This window comes from Arachis hypogaea, chromosome 10 (assembly GCF_003086295.3).
Source record: "Arachis hypogaea cultivar Tifrunner chromosome 10, arahy.Tifrunner.gnm2.J5K5, whole genome shotgun sequence".
NCBI lineage: Eukaryota > Viridiplantae > Streptophyta > Magnoliopsida > Fabales > Fabaceae > Arachis > Arachis hypogaea.
In genome coordinates this window covers 14,780,443-14,801,993 of record NC_092045.1, presented here as the reverse complement: position 1 = coordinate 14,801,993, position 21,551 = coordinate 14,780,443, and the positions used below count along the sequence as shown (strand labels likewise).

General features: G+C 29.1%; 1 protein-coding gene across 1 annotated transcript in view; it reads right to left on the bottom strand.

Moving 5' to 3' along the window:
• The window catches only part of LOC112715227 (sulfate transporter 2.1), a 28,441-nt gene extending 7,851 nt beyond the window's left edge, over positions 1-20,590 (bottom strand). Inside the window, exons 1-7 of the mRNA XM_025766986.3 lie at positions 20,106-20,590; positions 19,554-19,602; positions 19,268-19,475; positions 18,146-18,320; positions 13,877-13,942; positions 13,525-13,755; positions 12,656-12,782 (exon numbers count right to left, since the gene is read on the bottom strand). Of these exons, the coding sequence (XP_025622771.1) occupies positions 12,656-12,782; positions 13,525-13,755; positions 13,877-13,942; positions 18,146-18,320; positions 19,268-19,475; positions 19,554-19,602; positions 20,106-20,441 (1,192 nt within the window). The 5' untranslated portion in view covers positions 20,442-20,590. The remainder of the gene's footprint in view (positions 1-12,655; positions 12,783-13,524; positions 13,756-13,876; positions 13,943-18,145; positions 18,321-19,267; positions 19,476-19,553; positions 19,603-20,105) is intronic.
• Positions 20,591-21,551: the final 961 nt, after the last annotated feature.

Here is a 21,551-nt window from a genome sequence, read left to right as displayed (position 1 = left end):
TCCAAGCTTAGGGAGAAATCGACTAAGGTATGGTTTTGGTTTCTCGTAGATAATATTTAATGTTTCGTGAAAACATAGGCTAAAAGACCATAAGATAAGCTGAATGATATGGAAGGTTGAGGTTTAATGACTCATTGTTAGAAATTATTGAGTGGGTGATTGAAATGCATGATGATTAATTATTAATGATTGTGAATAATGATGATAAAAATAATTGATGATTGATGAATGATATTGAATTATAATGATGAGCTTTGAAATGAATAATGAATGTGATAAATAATATTGATAGTAAATGATGATGAGGATAGGTTGTGAAGATTTGTTGAAAATATATATGTGTGTGTGTGTGTGAATGATTGAGTGGTTTGGATGGGACCCAAGAAGAGTGGCAAAATTCAAGTTTCAAGAGAGGTGCTGTTGAAATTTTATGATAATTTTTGAGAAGTTTTGTATTAGTTAATTTGGATGGAAGAATAATTTATCTTATTAAGATTGAATGAATGTATATTTGAAATGTCTGGGCAGTAGCAAGGATTGTGATTCGTCCCGCTTGCTCTAGGTTGAGCTTATAAACACCCACCTGAGTAGTAGCAGCAGTAGTGGTTATTCCACTTGCTCTGAGTTGAGCGGGTAGTAACAAGGGGTATTGTGGCTTAGCCTTGCTTGCTCCGCGGAGGGTGTTTTTATCCACGGTTAGCTACCAGGACATGTCGGGATTGGCTATATAACCAACAGATGATATTATCAGCCATAGGGCAGACATACATCATATGCATATGTGTGTTTTGTTTGATTGTGCATTAATTGAGCTTGCCTATGTGATTATTATGCTTACCTGTTATATTTGCTACCTGCTGTATCTATATCCTACTTGTGTTTACTTTGTCTGTATTGTTTGTCTGTGCACCAGAGTATTGGAGGACTAGAGGAAGGCGGAAATTAGGGTTTAAGTTAGAAAGGAATTAGAAATAAGAACCTTTAATAACCTACCCTATTTATGGCTTTCAATTTAAAAACTTTAATATTTAAATCTGAGTGTCGAAATTCTAGGAATGCCTCTGCCTTTTCCGAGACCGTATATATTATGTATATGGGCACCACTATACCATGTTGAGAACTTCCGGTTCTCATTCCATTTCTATGTTGTTGTTTTTAGATGCAGGTCGAGATGCTGAGCATCTGGAGTTTCCTGTGCAAGCGAAGTTTGTTTATTTTGGGATATTGTATTTTATACTTATGCTATGTATATATGTTTATGGAATCTTCACATGTATATTTTGTGTTTTGTCCCTCCTAGAGATTGACTTGGAGATACAGGTGTATATTTTGTAGTTTGAGTTTTATTTTAGGTTGTATATAAATATATAACTATATACTCTGAATGGCCTTAGCTTCGTAGGTTGAGTCTGGAGCTTGATATCTGTGTTTTGGGACTCTGATATGTATATTACGTACTCAACTTTCTTTGATCTTATCCATTCTGTTTACGCTTATACGTACGAGTGTGATATGATTTTCTGTTTTCGCTTTTGATTAGCTTATTCTTCAAGGCTCCTCGTTATAAAATTATTTTCAACTATATTTATTTAAGTCTTTCTTTTAGAGGTCATAATATCTCGCCACCTCTGCTTTACGACTTAAGCATAAGGCTCCGTGTGGTAGGGTGTTACATACATACATATATAGAGAGAGAGAGAGAGAGAGAGAGAGAGAGAGAGACGGGCTCCAATAGATTCAGCCGAGATGACGATAGAGCAACCTTCTGCGGCGGCAATGCAACAGTTCTAAACAAACCTTCGTGCGACGTTGATGAGAAGAGGATCGAGGAGAAACAAGCAGACCTTTTACGGGCGACAACGGCACCATAGTCTATTTCCACTGGCGATGAAGTACCCTCTATTGGAGGAGAAGAGTTTGGCAATAGAATGGTGACTAAATTTCACAAAGGGTTTCGAACGTTAATGTTAGATTCTAGGTTCACAGTAAAAGAGAAAGGGAGAGAGGAGAGATGGGTAACTAGATCTGATTTTTTAAAATATATATAAGAAAAGAGCATCTGATTATTTTTAATATATATACTTGAACCGATAATTCTAAAAAAATATGGTCAATTCTAATAATTTATCAATTAACTGTCGATTGGCCGATTCTTAAATCGATTTTTCGCAAGACAGCTTTTATGTTAGTATGATAACTTTTTTTTTTCGCTTTGCAAAATAAAAGTGTTGATAAATAGTAAAAAAGTGCAAACTTAATTTTAACTATATCTTTTAAGTGTTTTCAAAATTTCATAGCCACTCTAACTATCATAAAAGGGACCAGTATAATTATTCCTATAGTACATAAATATTACTCAATATTTAAATATAAATTAAATATTTAAAATATTTAAAATTTAAAAGTTTTTATATACATAATTTTCGTTGAATAATTTATTTCTGCTATATAATATGTAATATAGTATACAATTTATTTAAGTATAAAAAAATCGAGAGGATGAAGCATAATATACATAAAAAAAATTAAAATCAGTAAAATATTGGAATATTAGAAAAAAATATTAAAAAATTATTAAAATTTATTATTTTTAGACATCACTTTTAGAATATCATCTCAATTCTTTTAGTTTAGTAATCCAACAATATTTTTTAATCTATACTTTTTAACTATTATTATTATTTTTATTCCAACTTCATTTATTCATATATGACTCATATTCAACTTCATCTCACATCCAATTATTCAAACTTAACAAACAATTCTATTATTGACATTTGAGCTTGAGTTTGTTGTTAATTCGAAAATATTTTTTGTATATTTGTTCTATCAATTATGTGCGCTGTCTGAAACCATATTAACCTGCTAAATATTATAATTGGATTCCTATATAAAATATTATTCACCCTATTTAAAATATAATTTTGTATGCTTTGATAAAAATTTCTTTGTAATTCTACACACGTTATAGTGCATGAAATACTAAACGAAAATAAATATAATCAGAGATCAAACCTATACATTCATGTGTATTTGATATAATCTAACCATTATATTGTACTTGTAATTAATAAATTTGTACTAACTTTCATTGTTTTTTTCTTTAGCTTAAATAACGACTCACAGTGAGATCACAATATTTGAGAAGCAATATGTTTAGTCCTATTTATAACCAAGTGTTTGTTTTAAAATTATAAAAACAATTTTTGCAACTTGCAAAATTTCAAAAGAAATTTAAAAAAAAATTCACAATCTACGAAATGGACAAAGCAAAAAAGCACTTGTTTTTCGCTATGTATGTGCAAAAATCATACAGAAAAAATGGGTTGCTTTTCACAACGTATGAAAGTAATTTCATATCAAATAATGGCGTTTTTCACAATTTGCAAAAAGAGTGGTGGCCCATATACGTATTTCACTCTTGACCTATTTTGAAGGAAATCACTAATTTTAAGTTAATATAAAAGTTTTTGAGTATCAAAAATTATTGTCATATTATATTTTTTGATTATTTATGAAAAATGACAGGAAACTAATTTTAAGTAGTTAATATTAGCCAATTTTTTTTATTGAAAAAATTTTTTAATATTTATTTTGTGAGAATTTAAGGTATAAAATTTAAAATTTATAGTTTATGATTTAAAATTTAGGATTTAAAATAAAAAGATATTGGTAAATATTGAGTAACATTCAAAATTGACTTTGCCATCATAATATTAGCCAAGGCTTTTTTAAAATTTAATAATTTTCTCTTAGGTTTGCTCTATGAAAAAAAATTTGCAAGTCAACACTATTACCATCATAACTCCCCCTTTCCTTTTTTTCCCTTATCCTTTCTCTTTCTGCTTGTTGCTTTATTTCCATTTTCTTCTCTATTATCCTTTCTTCTTGTCAGACCCTCTTTACTTCTTTTTCCACCCAAATCTATACGTTTAGTGATCTCAATCCTGGTTACTCTCAGTCCTATTTCAAATTGGAGACTATCAAGAATGCAAACATTTACAGTGGTGCCAAAAGTATTTTTATCTCCGATGGTCTAGTGCTTCCACTATCAATTGAGATGGAGTCATCGACTACCAGGGAGATTTCAGGGAGGAATCAAGTGAGATAACATAAGATGAAAAGACACAACATCCAACTCAAAACCTTAAGGTAGTAAGTTAATGGGTCTCTCATCTTATAAACTCCTCACTCTTCCTTACCCACCTTTGCCGGGAAGACTTTCGATACTTCACCTTGAATAACCCTTAAAACCACCAGACCAATTAACCATCGGCTCTGATACCACTTGTTGGGCCTCCATGGAGAGCTCTCGACCACCAGAGAGATTTCGGAAAAGAATCGAGTGAGGAAACATAAGATGAGAAAACACCACATCCAACTCAAAACCTTAAAGCAGTAAGTTAATGGGTCTCTCATCTTATAAACTCCTCACTCTTCCTTACTTTCTTTGATGTGAGACTAATTTCATGCACTTCACATTTGCAACATTAACAAGTAGAAGGTAACATGTTTCTCCTTTTAATATCCCAACCCGTATTTTCCTTTCTATTTTTGTTTTTGCTGTTTTAAATTTTTTCCGGTCATTAACTTCAATAACCTTAGTGGTACTCCCTTTTTGACATTTCTACCTTCTCTCTTTATGAGTGGTTCTCTCCTTTTTATGGTCATTACTAGACATAAACAGTTTATAGATGGCCTGTGATAAAGCAAGTCATTGATAATAAAGCAACTGTCACTACTAAAAACGTGTACTTCATTTTTTTCATGCGTTTTATTTACCGACAGTCAAGCTGTCGATACTAATTGGCACCCACTATGGGTCAATTGGCGTGCCTTATTATTTTTTTATTTTTTAAGTAAAAATTGTCATTGTTAAATTTAGCGTGTTCACTAAATTATTGATGACCAAGTCGTCAGTAAAATTCAGTTAAATAAAACACAGCATTTTAAGGTGTCAGTAACATAATTTATCGATCATGTGATCGTCAGTAAAACAATAACCAATTTAAAACGTGTCAACCCTCTCTCTCTCTCTCTCTCTCTCTCTCTCTCTCTCTCTCTCTCTCTCTCTCTCTCTCTCTCTCTCTCTCTCTCTCTCTCTCTCTCTCCTCCTTCTTTGTTTGTGTTTGTGTGTGTGTATGAGGCCAAACCTTGCAGGACCATTTTTGCGCTGGTCGGAGTTCCATTTGCCATTCTGGGACCAGCGCAATGTTATGTTCGTGTTGAAGACAGCTTCAATTTAATTGGTTTATTTTTTGTTTTTTGCAATTTTTTAAATTTTTTAACCTCTATTTTTTATTTTTGGATTAATTTAGAACAATGTTAATCAAAATATAGGTTCTTGTTGTTATCAGTGTTGTTGCTGCTGTTGCAGCTACTATTAAAAGGAGTCAGTAGATATTTATTGGCTTTATGTATATTATCAAAATTTGGTAATTTTTATTGTTACAATCATTTTACCTTATACCAACTGTCAATTATGCATGTTTAAAATAGAGTCATGAACTCTAGAATAAATTTGTAGTGTTAGAGAGGTGAAATGATTTTGTGCGAGGGTATAAGGTGATTAAAATGGCTAGGATTAACAAATTAAATGTGGATTCTATGTTGATTATTTGTGTTGATTACATTTGGTAATTAAAAAAATTGGAGTATCCTAATTATAGGAGAGACTCTGCCAAAACTTTTTAAAAAATTTGAAATACTTAATTAATAAAACTTAAATACGAACTTTTTTAAGGACCATGTAGGAGGAATTAAGTGTTAATGGTATATATAACTTTCACTACATGAAATGCACTAAAAATGGTCAAATTTACTGTCAAATTTTTTCGACAATTTTATCGGCTAATTTACCAGCAGATTATACATAAATTTTGTCATTCCACAGGAGTTACTAACGGATGTGCAAAACTTCCTATAAATCCGACGTAACTAATGACAGGAAAATAAATGAAAAGGCGTGCCCTTTTTTGTTAGATTTGACATTAGATTTTTCTGACAATAAGCCAATTTAGTGGAATGCACCATTTTGTTCATGACCAACTCATTACCATCGGATTGTATTTGAACTAATAGATATACAAGAGGGCCTCCTCCCTTATTCTGCAAAATCAATGTCTCTCATTCTATTCGCTGTCTCTCCTATCACTCTCTCTTTTACTGTCGTAACAAGGAGAACCGTCGCTGCCACTCCACAAAGTCACCGTCGTCAGTGCTGTCTACCTCGTCATTGTGCATGTTACGGTCACTATTTGTAGCCGCTTCTTTTTTTCACCACAGTTTATCTCTTTTTTTCACTACCATATTGCCCTTCCTTTCAATGAGTCTCTCCGATGCCACTTTCAACCATCAAGTATACCCAACCCTAGCTTAATCTTCACTATAATAATTTTTTTTATTTTTGTTGAAAATAAATCCTAATCTCAAATTCCGCCACAAGCTACTGCCCCTGCCTGCACCTCCATTGCCATCACCGCCCAAATTTCAAAATTTAATATTTTTGTATATATATATTGTATATAAATTTTATTAATTTTTTTATTTAATTATGTTAAAAAAACTAATAATTTTGTTTGTGTTTTTATTTTTATTTTTCTCTTTGAATTAATTTTTAAATTGTGTTAATTAATTTATCAATTGTGTTAAATATGAAAAATCGATAACATTGATATTTGTGTTAATTTAGTGTACACCATGATTGGTTAGTTTGTTTTGTTTTAGTTAGTTATGTTAAGTTAGTTAGATTTGATTAGTTTCGTTTATGTAATTTACGGAATAATAAGGGGATTTGCACTATAACGGATAGAATACGATGTTTGCTCGAATCATTGTTTGTTTTAATTTATATTTGCAATTATTTTTTCTGTGAAAATTGAAAAGTTTCTTTGGTAGAGGTATCTAAATTAAGAAAAGATTCTGCCAATTTTTTATTAAAATTGTTTAAAGACATATCTAGTTTGTGAAAAATTGAAAATTATATTTGGTATTGGTTTTAAATTATAGACAAAATTCTGCCAAAATTTCTAATAATTTTAATAAATTGTGTTGTTAGTTAAATTCTAGGTTATTTGTGGCAAAATAACTCCAAGTCATCATTTGTGAATGTATGATAGAGATAACGGTCAACGGGAGATCGAGGGATTTAAAATCTGAGTTCTTTGTGGGAGGTTGATCAATTTTTTGAAAAAGAGCCTAACCCAGAGGTAAAGAGATGCTTGACAGGGAGAATCATGAGGGGTTCAAGCGTCGCTGAGCCACAAACTGGGCCAACAGTGAATCGACCAAGGCATCCAAGTATACTAGCGGTTCGGCAACTTTTATGAAGGCAAAGGTTAGGATGGTATATAACTTGATATAATATATTAGATTCATTTATTTCGTAATATATAATCATTTTCAATAAATGTTCACACTAGAAAATTGTCATCCTAATAACCTTTGCATTCCACGTGGTAGAATCATACACACAAAACTTAGGAGGCCATAACCTAGCAATCTCAACAGAGTTGTGAGGACGGCAACAACTCCTCTGCTTCCGTAGTCGATTCTGATGCGATGTGGTGCCAGACTGCATCCCAGCTGTACAATAATCATGTCAACAAACTAGGGCTGTTCTTCGCCAGCAATGACCTCACCTACACCTTGAGGGCTTAGTCCACCTCAGCCACTAGTCTACAGATCTCGAGCACGTTGATTTGCGAGAGCAGGTGCATAGCCTGATCCAAAGCCTTTAGGATTAGGGTCACCAGCTGCATCTACATGAGAAGAGGTATAATGAGCTCTTCGCACGCATGATAGAGAAGGATGGTCGTGATGTAGAGCTAGAGTCCCTAAAGTAAGAGCTAGAGAAGATCCAACAGAGTTGCACACCGATGGTGGCCCACTATCACTAGATGTGCACTAGTGGTAGTGCCGCTGTTGGAGGGGGATCCTCGTCCTTTACATGGCGGCACTGGCACAGGCACCGACACCATCATCTATATCGCTGATGCAATAGGACTAGGGGGACGATGGCGACAATTATCAGGACCTATAGTGATTATGATTTTGTTTTGATTTGTTTGACAGTATTATTAGTTTATATGTTTTATTATTTAGATTAAAAATACTATTCAATTTTCATTAACGGAGATTTGAATATTAATTCTTAACATATTGATGATGATATATCAGATTATAAAATGTATTCTGTATAGCCATTCTAAAAAAATAAAAATACAATAAAAATTTATGATTACCATCAGATTTACCATCTGTATTAATTAATTTTATTTTTTAGTAATATTTATAAATAATATATTAATGTTAGATTTATTAAAGGATGAATTCAACGTAAAGAACATGCAAAATGCAATTTAATGGAGCCAATGTTACCCTTGAAAAATTTTCAACGATACGACATCCAGAAATTCACCATATAACTTCAAATCTGTCGCTAAATCCACCAGTAATTAGTGACGGATGAAAAAATCCATTGGTAACTTGTTACCGGTGAGATTTTATCGTCCAAATTTGTCTACCGCTAAATTCGATGATAACCAATTCACCAGCAAATTTTTTTGGTAATTTTGCCAATAAATCCAATGGTTTTTGACGACTTTCTTGTAGTTTTTATTTACTTTTGCATGCTTCAGGTGACATGGCTGGTGAAAGAAGTAGGAGCCGAGTTGATGGTGGGCTAATTGGTGATCATCATCATAGGTGGCATGGGTGCATCATCATCACGCACCTAGCCTATGACTATCACAAATACTACCAATCTTGTAGTTGATATGCAGGCACAACTGTTGCAGGGGTTGGACTCTGTCAGCATGATACCGACCCTGGGTTTATCCTCAAAGACAGAAGGCACACACCAGACACCTCTACAGCCACAAGCATCACCTAATCCACAGTAATAGCCGACATAGTCAACAACTGGAGATTAAGGAGGTGCCCCATTTACACAGCCTGTTCAACAAAGGCTAGTATGAGATATAGGTGGCTGGTATATTTTATATTTACAAGTTTAAATAATTTTATATTATAACACATGCATATATTCTGAAAATTGTTTCCTTAACACATGCATATCCTTGCATGATTGTGCACCTAGATATCTTCTAAAATTCTTGAGGAAAAAAAACCTTTGCCTTAACCCTTATTAATCTTCAATTTATAAACCCTACATCTTTTGTTTCAACTTAAATTTGTTTGACGTGATAGCATTTATGCTTTTAATGATTCCCTCTTAGTTTTACCCATTGTTGATGGATGTCCTATTTAATTGTATTTCTAATCATTCTCTTAATTCTTGGTGAATATTGCCTGACTTTAGTGGCTATCTCTTGTGAACTTCGTACTTCTTTGATCCAACATAAATTTGTTTTGACTTTATACACCATCTTTTCCTTTATTGTTCTATCAAAGTTTCTTCATTTAGATTTTCTTGTTAAGATGCGATTGATTCTCTTTTTTGGCATGCTTCATTGTTTCTGTATATCCTTGTTTAATTGCGATCTCACGCATCTCTTCGAATTCTTGCGAACATCATCTGTGGTGCTTGTTCTTCTCTTCCTAAGTTTTGTATCATTTTAGGTAAACTCGAACTTGTTTCGATTTCACGTGCGATTTCTAGATATAGCAAACGATACCGCTAGTTCTTTAGGACAAAGTTTATCGATGTTCAAATTCAAAAAGTTGTAATTCTAAGGCTTGACGTGAGACTAGATACTACCAAAGAGATGTACAACAAAACCAAGAGATTATGAAGTAAAAGTGTATTTTGAGGAGATTGACAAACTAAGTGAAAAGTGCTATGTATATCTAAGTTGTCAAGGGAATGAGAGTAGGTGAATGTCAATCGCATCGTTTTAACAGAAATCTATCTTGTAAATTTTGCACCTCGTTATAGGTCTTTCTCATGTTTGGTAAAGTCCTAAAACCATGTAAAGTTTTGCAAATTATAACAATTTTCGAATTTTCGAGGGCGAAAATTTTTGTAAGAAGGGTAGAATGTAAAATTCCTACAATACCTTTACTCTTCTTTTTCCAAACCAAACCCTAATCCTCTTCTAAAACATACACACACACGAGAATGAAATAAAGAAAGAAAATGAGACAGAGAAGAGAACCAAGATGCCAGAGAGAGAAAGAGAAGGAGGCGTGCCGTGCCTTGTTGCTGTCGCCCAAGCATCCATCGTCGCTACGGTTGCCTAGGTCATCATCGAAGGGAGCCGTTGCTAAGCTTGAGAGAGTGAATGAGGGAGCTTCTTAGAGAGAGAAGGGGGTTCGCGGAGGAGGAAGAACCATGATGAGGGAAGAAAGGGGGCTACCTCCGTCGCGAACAAGCCATTGCCGTAGAGGCCGCCGTCATTGCTGAATGAAGAGGGGGAGTTTGAGCTGGCCAGAGAAAGGAGGAAGAGAGAGTCGCGATGGAGGAATTGTTCACCATCGTCGCGTTTGCTGTCGTCATCAACGGAGCTCGTCATCAGGGGAGCATCACTGACGTCATTACTAATGAATCATCTCAGTCCCTATTTTGGTCTTGCTCAGCCCCCACCCCCTTCATTCTTGTCTCTGAATCAGCATCATTTTAATTGTGATAATATATGTCTCTGTTTTAGTACTATCACTCTACTTTTGTTGCATTTTTGCTGGAAATTATCTTGAGTATTGGTATTGGTGAACAGACAGAGTTGTTGATGTCAAGATTACATCTGCGATGTAGTCGTGGAAGTTACTCTCACTGTCTAGGTCCAAATTCTACACTCTTTCATTCCATTCTATTCCAACCTTTCTCACTTTTTAATTGGCATTCCGGGCTTGGTCTCCTCGGTCTCTTAGGACCAAGTTGTGAGTAGGCTTTATATTTATAATTGTTTGATTGTGCATCTATAATTATTTTGACATATATCTATTATGACTTTGAATTATACTCACTATATTTGCCTTGAATGATTTTAAATTGATTAGAATAATTGATTTATTAGAATTAAGTAATTCATATTTATGAAGTTTATACTTTCAGAACTATAAATGAGACCATATATATTTTTGATGAAGTTTTGCATTATTCTAAAATGTTTGATTTTACTTGAATATCTGTTTTTGAGACCATATATTTTTTATGAAGTTTTGCATTATTCTAAAATGTTTGATTTTACTTGAATGTGTGTTTTTGAAGCATTGAAGTATTTATTGGTATTCACTTACTTTAAAGATTGTGAAATATGTTTGAAATTTCTAATGATTGAAAAAGTATAATTGGAAAAGATTTCTGATAAGAAAGTATAATATAATTTGATTTGATTCGATACCTTATATATTTGAAAGATCAAAGATTTGTTGTATTTGAAATTATATTTTTTGAATTGGTTTGGGAGGCTGATATTAGAAAACCGTAGTTAATGGCGGTTATGACGTTAACTTAGATGCATCTAACTCAGACCCCAAGGATGTTGCTAGCCTAACATGTAAGTCACGCGTTAGATCTGTTATTTTGTTAGGACACACGAGAGGAGAGGACTACCCATAGAGGTGGAGCCGCCCAAGTGTGGACTTTTGATTTGATTTTTGTATGAGAACTCCCTTATTGATTCACTTATTATTATCAACTATTATTTTCTAATTAAAATTTTTTTGATATAATGTTTATATGGTCTCATGTCGAATATAAATGTATTGTCTAGTCACTGAGTTGCAAAACTCAACCCATTTTTCTACAAATATTTTTCAGGAACAATTATGTGTCTATGTGAGATTTTCTATTCAAGATGTAACTATCTGCAATGAATATCTATTCTTTGACGAGTTCCTAGATGTATATGCTCCATATGATACAGATAGAATCCAACTATTCTTAATTATTTTAATTTTTGTTAAAAATGTATAACTATTTATTTTAAAATTTATAAAATATTTGTAACTTTTTTATTCAACTTATATTTGAGTATGTTAAACTTGCTATGAGATTATTTTCTCCAGTCATGACTCATTTTAGACATTGATATTATAAGTTCTAACAGAATAGTAGTTATCTTTTTTCATATGTAAAGAAGCTAAAGATACTGTATAAGCTTGATGTATGAGACCTCACATATAGCAATATTTAAAATTTATCATTCTTTTCTCTATGTTTTCAATTCTTTTATCTAACTAGTCATCATTTTCATAGGGTGATTTGGGTACGGTGGTGTAGATATGTTATATATGGGATAATACATTGAAAATTGCTTTTTTATTCGTGGAAACATCTTTAAATCGAGAAAATTCAGACTCTTAGAAAAGAGAAAAAAATATCTCACAATGTTATAGAACTTTCTGTATAGAACTAAAAGTTAAAGAGATTTAGATTTGTTCTTATTCTTATCCTTTAAAATTCTGTTTAATCGAATATTGGTTTTTCTCTTAAGCTTTAGCTCAATATAGAAAGTGTATATATATATGATTGAGATCTAATATTTTTTTTTATATTATATGTAAGTGTTGTATGACTTTTTTTTTAAATGAAATGTTATTTTTTGAAAAAAAAAAATAGTTTGACCTTACCATCATGAACATTAAAAAGCAATATTTGAAAGTTAAGCCCACACGGATAATGCTCACTCTACATAGTATTAGTTGAGAATTAGGTGTAGTTTTTGGAGGAAATAACAAAAATTGTTCCTACCAGTAGCAACATAGCAAGAGGTGAAAGATCCTATGATGTTGGTGATGCCAATTGACACCATTTCCTTGTTCCCATTAAGTTGGTACCCTTTGATGGATGCGAAAGACCGTCCAACAGCAACAGATTCCTATATTTCATTGCGGCAAGAAACCAACATAATTTGCATCAGCATGAAATTATGCTAATTATGATTCAAATGTTTGATTATTAATTAGTACGCAAATTATATAAATAATGTTAGACGGTCCTTTTTAAACCATATAATATTTATAAAAATTTATTCTAATAACTCGCTTAGCTTCTTTTTAATCGTATAATTTTTTAAAGATAAATGATCATTTGTACCCGTAAAAGATAAAAACGCTGATATATATATATATATATATATATATATACACGCTAAATCAAAACTAAATTTGTATCTACGCAAGATGCTCTCTATGTGACAAAAATACCCTATCTTTGGAGGGTTGGAGTGCCACGTACGTACTTTTGTCATACAGAAGGCATCTTGCGTGGATACAAATTTAGTTTCAATCTAGTGTGAGTACATATATAAGTGTTTTCATCTTTTATGGATACAAATAGTCATTTATTCAAATTTTTAGAATAAATAATTTTATAACATAATAAATCAAAAGTTATATGATCAAAAAGATATAAATTCGGTTTTTATTAATCTTTGACAAGAAAAAAATTCCATTGTGAGACAAATAAAAGAAAAAATAAGTCATGCAAAACTCACATAAATCTAAAAAAATTAATATAAAAAATATTAAAAATATAATCATTCCTATATTTTTTTTCTAAGTTATTTTATAAAAATAACTAAATCAAATATTCTTAAAACATGAGAATAATATACTCACAGTGAGGGCAACAACAGCAACGATTAGTCCAATTTTGGCGACTTCTCCAACATAGGGATTATTGAAATCCAACATATGAATGGAGCTTGGATTTAATCCTCCTTTGACATGTTTTACAATTTTAACTCCATTCTTATCAGCATGTGTCACAAAAACCAACAAAGTTGATACTACAACTGATATGAGAGGGGAAATTGATGCCAACCAGAACAGCTTCTTCTTCTTTTTACCCTAGGATAATTAATTAATTACCATGCATTAATATGATGAACAAGTTAATTAAGAATCATTATTGGAAATTCAATAGAAATTAATCAAAGCAAAAACAAACATATGGAGGTTCTTCACTCACCAGAAATCTAGTAGATAGGATGAAGACCAGGAATGAGCATCCTAGTATGAAATTGCGAGGATTCCACTGTAATTCAACATATAACAATATTATTGTATATGCTCCCATCAATGTATGAGAAAACTTAATTATTAATGCCTTATTTTTTGTCACCTCTCATTCTATTAATTCTAAAATAGGACAGGTGAATGATGAAAATTAACACAATCATGTTAAAAGACTAGTATTCTTATAAATTATTCTGACTAATATTGTATTTACTATTATTATTTACATCAAATAGAGAACTAGGTTCACTCAAATTTATTATAAAAGAAAGACTATTTCTATTCTTGTAAAAGAAAGTTTAAATCATTTGATGCGATTTTCCACCATGCGATTTAATAATAACTCGCATCCCGCAACTTCTTTTTTCAAAAAATTAAAAAATAGAAATTGAACTAACCTTGCAATTTTTTTTCAAAAAATAAAAATAAAAAAAGTAAAATTGTACCATGTGATTTCTGCATTTTAAAAAATAAAAAAAAAACGAAATTGCATCTTGGAATTTTTTATTTTAAATTAAAAAACTTTTAAAATAAAATTAAACCGTATTTCTGAATTTACCAAAAAATGGCAACATGCTCCCTCCAATTTCGCTTTTGTGAAACAACGATTTTTTATTTTAATAAATAAATTAAATATAATAATTATCAAAATAAATTTCATCCTCTTATCTCATTTACACCGTAACGAAATATACGTAATTTTTTATTTTTAAGAGTTTAGTCAAACTAAAAATATTAATATTTTTTATTAATTTTAAAAATTATATTTAATTATTTATAAATGTATATATCTCGTTTATCGTGTAAATGAGATAATATCTATTTCATTTACACTGTAAATGAGATATACAAAAATTGAAAAATTACATATATCTTGTTTATACTGTAAATGAAATACGTACAAAATTATCTCATTTACACAATGATATTTATTTCAGTAAATAAATTTTAAATTATTTATTTCGATAATTATTATATTTAATTTATTTATTAAAATAAAAAATCCTGTAAAACAATCTCTATATTTTAGAAAAATCAAAAGAAAAAAATATTTTTGATATTCACACATTTTCTTCCCATATCAAAAAATTTATAGTCCTAGATTAATGATAATATTAGTCACCAAAAAAAGATTAAAGATAATATTAAATTTATGGATAAAAAGAATATGACTAAATTTAATTCCTAGTAAATCAAATAAGTCCGTGTCTATTAATTGATTAACAAAAATATTATGTAGACTAAAATTAGTCATTAAAATTTGTTACTATATATTTGTGTATAAATATATGTATTATATTTTTAATTTATTTTTAATATGTATTTTATATTCTAATATTGTAAAGTATTGTTTTGTCCCCAACGTTTAGGGTAACTCCCAAAATTGTTCATAACATTTCAATCGTTCTATTTAAGTCCCCAACGTTTTAAAATTGACTCAATGTTGTCCTACCGTTAAGGATCCGTTACCAGAATTAACGACAGAACAAAATTGAGACGATTTTGAAACGTAAGGACTTAAATAGGACGAAAACGTTGGGAACAAAACGATATATAGAAATAAATTTTAATTTTATCCATCAATAATATCAATTTTTTACTGTACATAATATTTAATTTTTTTAATCACATCTAAGTAAATTACAGTTAATCACATTACTTTCATTCTAAATAAATTATTTTTTTTTATAATTTTACTCTTAAAGTAATGTAATTTTTTTATAAATAAATAAATTTTACACTTTCATTCTAAATAATGTAATTTTACTTTCATTACTTATAATTTTTTTATAATTTTACACTTTCATTCTAATCATATTGCATTATTTATTTAGAATGAAAGTGTAAAATTAAAGAAAAATAAATTTATTTAGAATGAAAGTAATGTGATTAAGTGTAACTTATTTAAATGTGATTAAAAATATTTGAATATTATGTACGGTAAAAAGTTGATATTATTAAAAGATAAAATTAAAATTTATTTTTATGTATTGTTTGTATCCCCCAATGTTTTCGTCCTGTTTAAATCCTTAACGCTTCAAAATCGTCTCAATTTTGTCCCGCCGTCAATTCTGTTAACGGATCCCTAACAGCAGGACAACATTGAATCAATTTTGAAATGTTAGAAACTTAAATAGAATGATTGAAACGTTAGGAACAACTTTAAGACTTACCACAAATGTTAAAGACAAAAACGATATTTTACTCATATTTTATATTAGTGGTTGATTTAATATATACTTAGCATAGTTAATCTATTAATATTAAAAAATACTATGTGTATATACTAAAATCACTTATTATATATTTATATATGCATATACATATACATATATGTATTGTTAAACTAATTTTTAATATATATTTTATATTTTAATATGTATTTTATATTAATAATTAATTTTAGTATTTTAATGTACATCTAATGTAATTGATTAATATTAAATATCTAGTAGATATAATTAATTTAGGGTTATCGATATTAGTCGATGAATAACATTTAATAATAAATCACATCTTGCGGCTTATTTTTTCAAAAAAAAAATTAAAAACAGAAATCGCACCTTGCAATTTTTTTTAAAAAAATTAAAAAAGTGAAATTGTGCCATGCAATTTCTACATTTCAAAAATTTAAAAATAAAAAATTAAATCGCATCTTAAAATTTTTTATTTCAAAATTAAGAAATGAGTAACGTATCGTTTTTGTCTTCAACGTTTATGGTAAGTTCTAAAATTGTCCCTAACGTTTCAATGGTCCTATTTAAGTCCCTAACGTTTCAAAATTTACTCAATGTTGTCCTGCCGTTAGGAATCCATTAACAGAATTGACGGCGAGACAAAATTGAGACGATTTTGAAACGTTAGGGACTTAAATAGGACGAAAACATTAGGAATAAAAATGATACATAAAATAAATTTTAATTTAATTTTATCTTTCAATAATATTAATTTTTTACTATACATAAGATTCAATTATTTTTTAATTATATCTAAATAAATTATTACACTTAATCACATTACTTTCATTTTAAATAAATTTATTTTTTTATAATTTTAAAGAATTTTGATACATTAGAGACAAAATGTATAATTTATATTTTATTCTATATATATATATATTTTTTTTCTACAAGATTATATACTAGTCATTCTAAAAACATTTCATGATAACTAAAAATCTTTAAGAGTAAAATTATAAAAAAATTAATTTATTTAGAATGAAAGTAATATGATTAAGTGTAATTTACTTAGATGTGATTAAAAAATAATTGAATACTATGTATAGTAAAAAATTGATATTATTGAAAGATAAAATTAAAATTTTTTTCTATGTATCATTTTTGTCCCCAATGTTTTCGTCCTATTTAAGTCCCTAACGTTTCAAAATCATCTCAATTTTGTCTCTTCGTCAATTCTGTTAACGGGTCCCTAACGGCAGAACAACATTGAGTCAATTTTGAAACGTTAGAGACTTAAATAGGATGATTGAAACGTTAGGGACAACTTTGAGACTTACCCCAAACGTAAGCCCAAAAACTATACTTTACTCTTAAAAAATTTAAAAATAAAATTAGACCTATGTTTTTTGTATTTTTTGAATTTACAAAAATAACAAAATTAAACGTTCTCTCTAATTTCGGTTTTGTAAAACAATCTCCATATTTTAAAAAAAAATCACAAAAAAATAATACTTTTAAAATTTACACATTTTCGTCCGATATCAAAATTTTTTTTACTCTAAATAAATTAAGGATAAGATTAAATTTATGGATAAAGAAGAATATGACTAAATTTAAATCCTAATAAATCAAATAGTTGGTGCTATTAATTGTTTAAAAAATTATTATATATATTAAAATTAGTTATTAAAATATATTATTATATATTTATGTATAAATATATGTATTATTTAATTTATTTTTAATGTATATTTTATATTTTAATATATATTTTATATTAATAACTGATTCTATTATATACTTAGTATAATTAATTTATTAATATTAAAAAATACTATGTATAAATTAAAATTAATTATCATATATTTATATATAAAGATATGTATTGTTAAACAAATTTTTAATATGTATTTTATATTAATAGTCAATTTTAGTGATTAAATTTAGTGTAAATCTAATATGATTGATTAATATTAGATATCGAGTAGATATAATTAATTTATGACTATGGATATTAATTGATGAATAGTATTTATACGTACGGGATTATGAATTGCTTGCCAAACAGCTTTGATGACAGAGATAATGTCGGTTTTGGTAGTAAAGTGAGAAACTCCTAAGAGTCCCTTCAACTGTTGAAGACCAATAACAATGGCTGCTCCTCCCACAAATCCAACTATTGCTGCGTGTGACAGGAAATCCACAAGGAACCCCAGCCTGCAAATATAACATCAAAAAACAATAATCATATGAAAAACAAAATGATGCTCATGTCAACACGGTTTATTTAATTTGTGTTCAGTATATATGTTGTTAGAAATTAATTCATAGAACTTCATCAAATCAAGATTAATAGACATCAATTAAATAATAGAATCAAATTTTGAACAATTTTATTACGTTATTAACAGTATTTCTGTTAACTTTTATCAACTTTTGTTTATGATCCTATTTAATAGAAGTGTCTTTGTGAATGTGTCTAATAAAAATATTTTTTTATGGCTATGTCTAATAAAAATATCTTTATAAATATATTTTTTAGATATGTCTCTTTATATATGTATTTAAAATATAATAATTAATTATTATTTACAATAAATTAACAGATAATATATTAATATTCTATACTTTTCAATTTTAAAAACCATATTATTGACTACAATTAAAAGGTATCCACGTTAATATTCACAAATAGAATAAAATAAGACAAAACAAGATTAAATAGTATCGAAATTTACATTATTATTCATTCTATTGTCATTTTTAAGAGCATCTTTAATATTTGTTTTAGTTTCATTTTAAATCTTATAAAATATCACATAAGTATTTATAAAATTATATATTATAAAAATTAATTTGATATTTAATATAAAATTTGTCACTTCAATATTTAGACTATATCATTTTAAAATGATATCTAATACAAATTTTAATTTTAAATCAATTCAATTAATACTGTAAAAAAAATTGATACCCAAAATATATTCAACTGGAATTTCTCTAAATACATTAAAATTCAATTCCACCTTAAAAGTGAAACCATAGAGTTGAATCTAAATGATATTAGGGTTAGAATTGCTAATAAAATTTGACCAAAACCAAAATGAAAATAATATAAAGAATAGATTAGTAAAGAAATGAATCAATTAATTATTTGTACATACCTGAAAAGGCCAAAGGCGGTCTGAAAAATACCAGCAAAGAGAGTGGCAAGCAAGATGAGTTTGGTGTAAGCGATTGGATCAAAAACAGGATCTCTTAATTTCTGAACCATCGAAGACAAGAGCAACGACACCACCGCCACTGGCCCTATTGCTATCTCTTGAGCGGTTCCCATTACGGCATAGATCAGCGGTGGCACAACACTCGTATCTAATATATAATTTAATTTCATCAGCTCAAAGGGAAACAGAATGAAAATAAAAAGGACACAAAACGTGGCTTGCTTACAAAGGCCATATTGAGGATCAAGGTTTGCTAAGGTCGCGTACCCAATGCTCTGCATTCAACGTTGAAACAAATTAAGTAACCAACATGATGCAAGAGATCCATTAACCCTTTTATTTATTTATTTTCCATTTTTCATCTTAGATGCTTTCAGCAGCCAAACAAAACTATTATTTCCAAGGGGAATCCGTTAGTGGCTTGCAATAATTTTCTATGTTAATTAAGCATATGGTCTTTTTTTTCCTTGGTTTTTTACTTTAATCGAAATTCAGGTATTATTATATTACTGAGAATTATTTAAGTAATATATCCAATGAAATTGGAACAACTTCTTTTGCTACAACTTTGTCTTTTGCAATACAACAAATTCGAGACTACACTAACAATATAAACTTATTAACCACTTAACTAGCCTATGTACAAATATAAAATCAAATTAACAAAAATAACTATTTTTTAACTAATTTATTCATATAATCTAGCAAAATGGCAAGATATCATTAAACGACATGTATACGAATACTTTAATCAAATTGCTAATTAGAATTATTATACCTGGGGAATACAGAGACTTGCAATAGTGAGACCAGCAAGCAAGTCTTTCCTGAATTTAGTGGCAGTGTAACTTCTTCCCCACACAAGGATCGGAAAAATCCTCTGCAAAGTTGAAAACATGACCCTGGCCCATGATTCATGTCTCAGCGTAGAAAAGTTCTTGCGCCAACGCAAGATACTTTTTTCCGCTAAGTCCGTGACCATGCGCCAAGGATTCGGTGGCTCAGGAGGGTTGAGTACCCACTGACATCTTACATGGCTTTGGTTCTTCTCGATGTCGACCTGCATATCCTTTGACGAGGATATGCAGGTAGGTATCATTGCTGAAGAAGGCATGATGATGATGAAGTGTTTGGGAGAACTTCTTTGTTCCCGCGAATAGGGAATACAATTCTTTGATGACTACACTCTCATCAAATTTACCTGTGAAAGAGCTATGGTTGCTATGAGGTTGAAGGAATTAAGATTGGAAACAAGTCTTATATAGAACAACAAAAGGCTTGCCACTGGAGGTCATATATGTATAAATTAATAAAATAATATTTCTACTATTTTTAGATTTATGATTTATTTATTTTATAATATAAAAGACAAATTATTTTGTTTTTATTTTTTTCTTTTATTTTTAATACTACAAGTAAAAAATGTTTGAGAGAGACACAAAAATAATCTGTAATATTCCTTAAAAATAATAATATTAATGTATTTCGAAAAAAAATGAATCATATGATTTTTTTAAAAAAATTAATTTGCTATGAAAAGAAAAAAAAAGAGAAAAAAATATTAAACACCTTAAATCCTAAATTTTTACTGCTAAATTTTAAATTTTAAATTTAATCTATTGATAAAAAATGTAGTAAATAAAATATTAAAATTTATTTAATTAATAAACAATTTAATATTCTTAGGTTAATAAGAAACGTTTAAAAGATAACTCAAAATATACGATATATTTGTCACGCTTACATTTATTCATTTATTATATAAATCTTTACTTTAACAGTATTCCGTAGTCCATACATGTATTTCTAAGATAGCTTTTAATGTATAGGCCAGGTCCAATAATTATATAGAGACCATTTTAATAAAGACACGAAAAATATTTTTTTTAAAGATGTTTATATATGTCATATTATTATTAGATATTTTTATTAAATTGATTAATAATTTATTTTTTAATAAATTATAACAAAATTAATTTATTATAGCAACAATAATAAATTCAATTGTTTGTATTATTGTTATTAGACTCAATTTGATCCGATCGAATTATATAATTTAAATCGAATATCTTTAAATTTTTTTATAAAAAGATAAATATTTTCTTGAGTTTTTGTTTTGCGAACATTTAAATCCCTAAAAATTAAAAAATACAATTAAATTCTTAAAAAAATTGGGTTTATTGTTATTGTTATAAAAAAATTGATTTTATTCTAATTTGTTAAG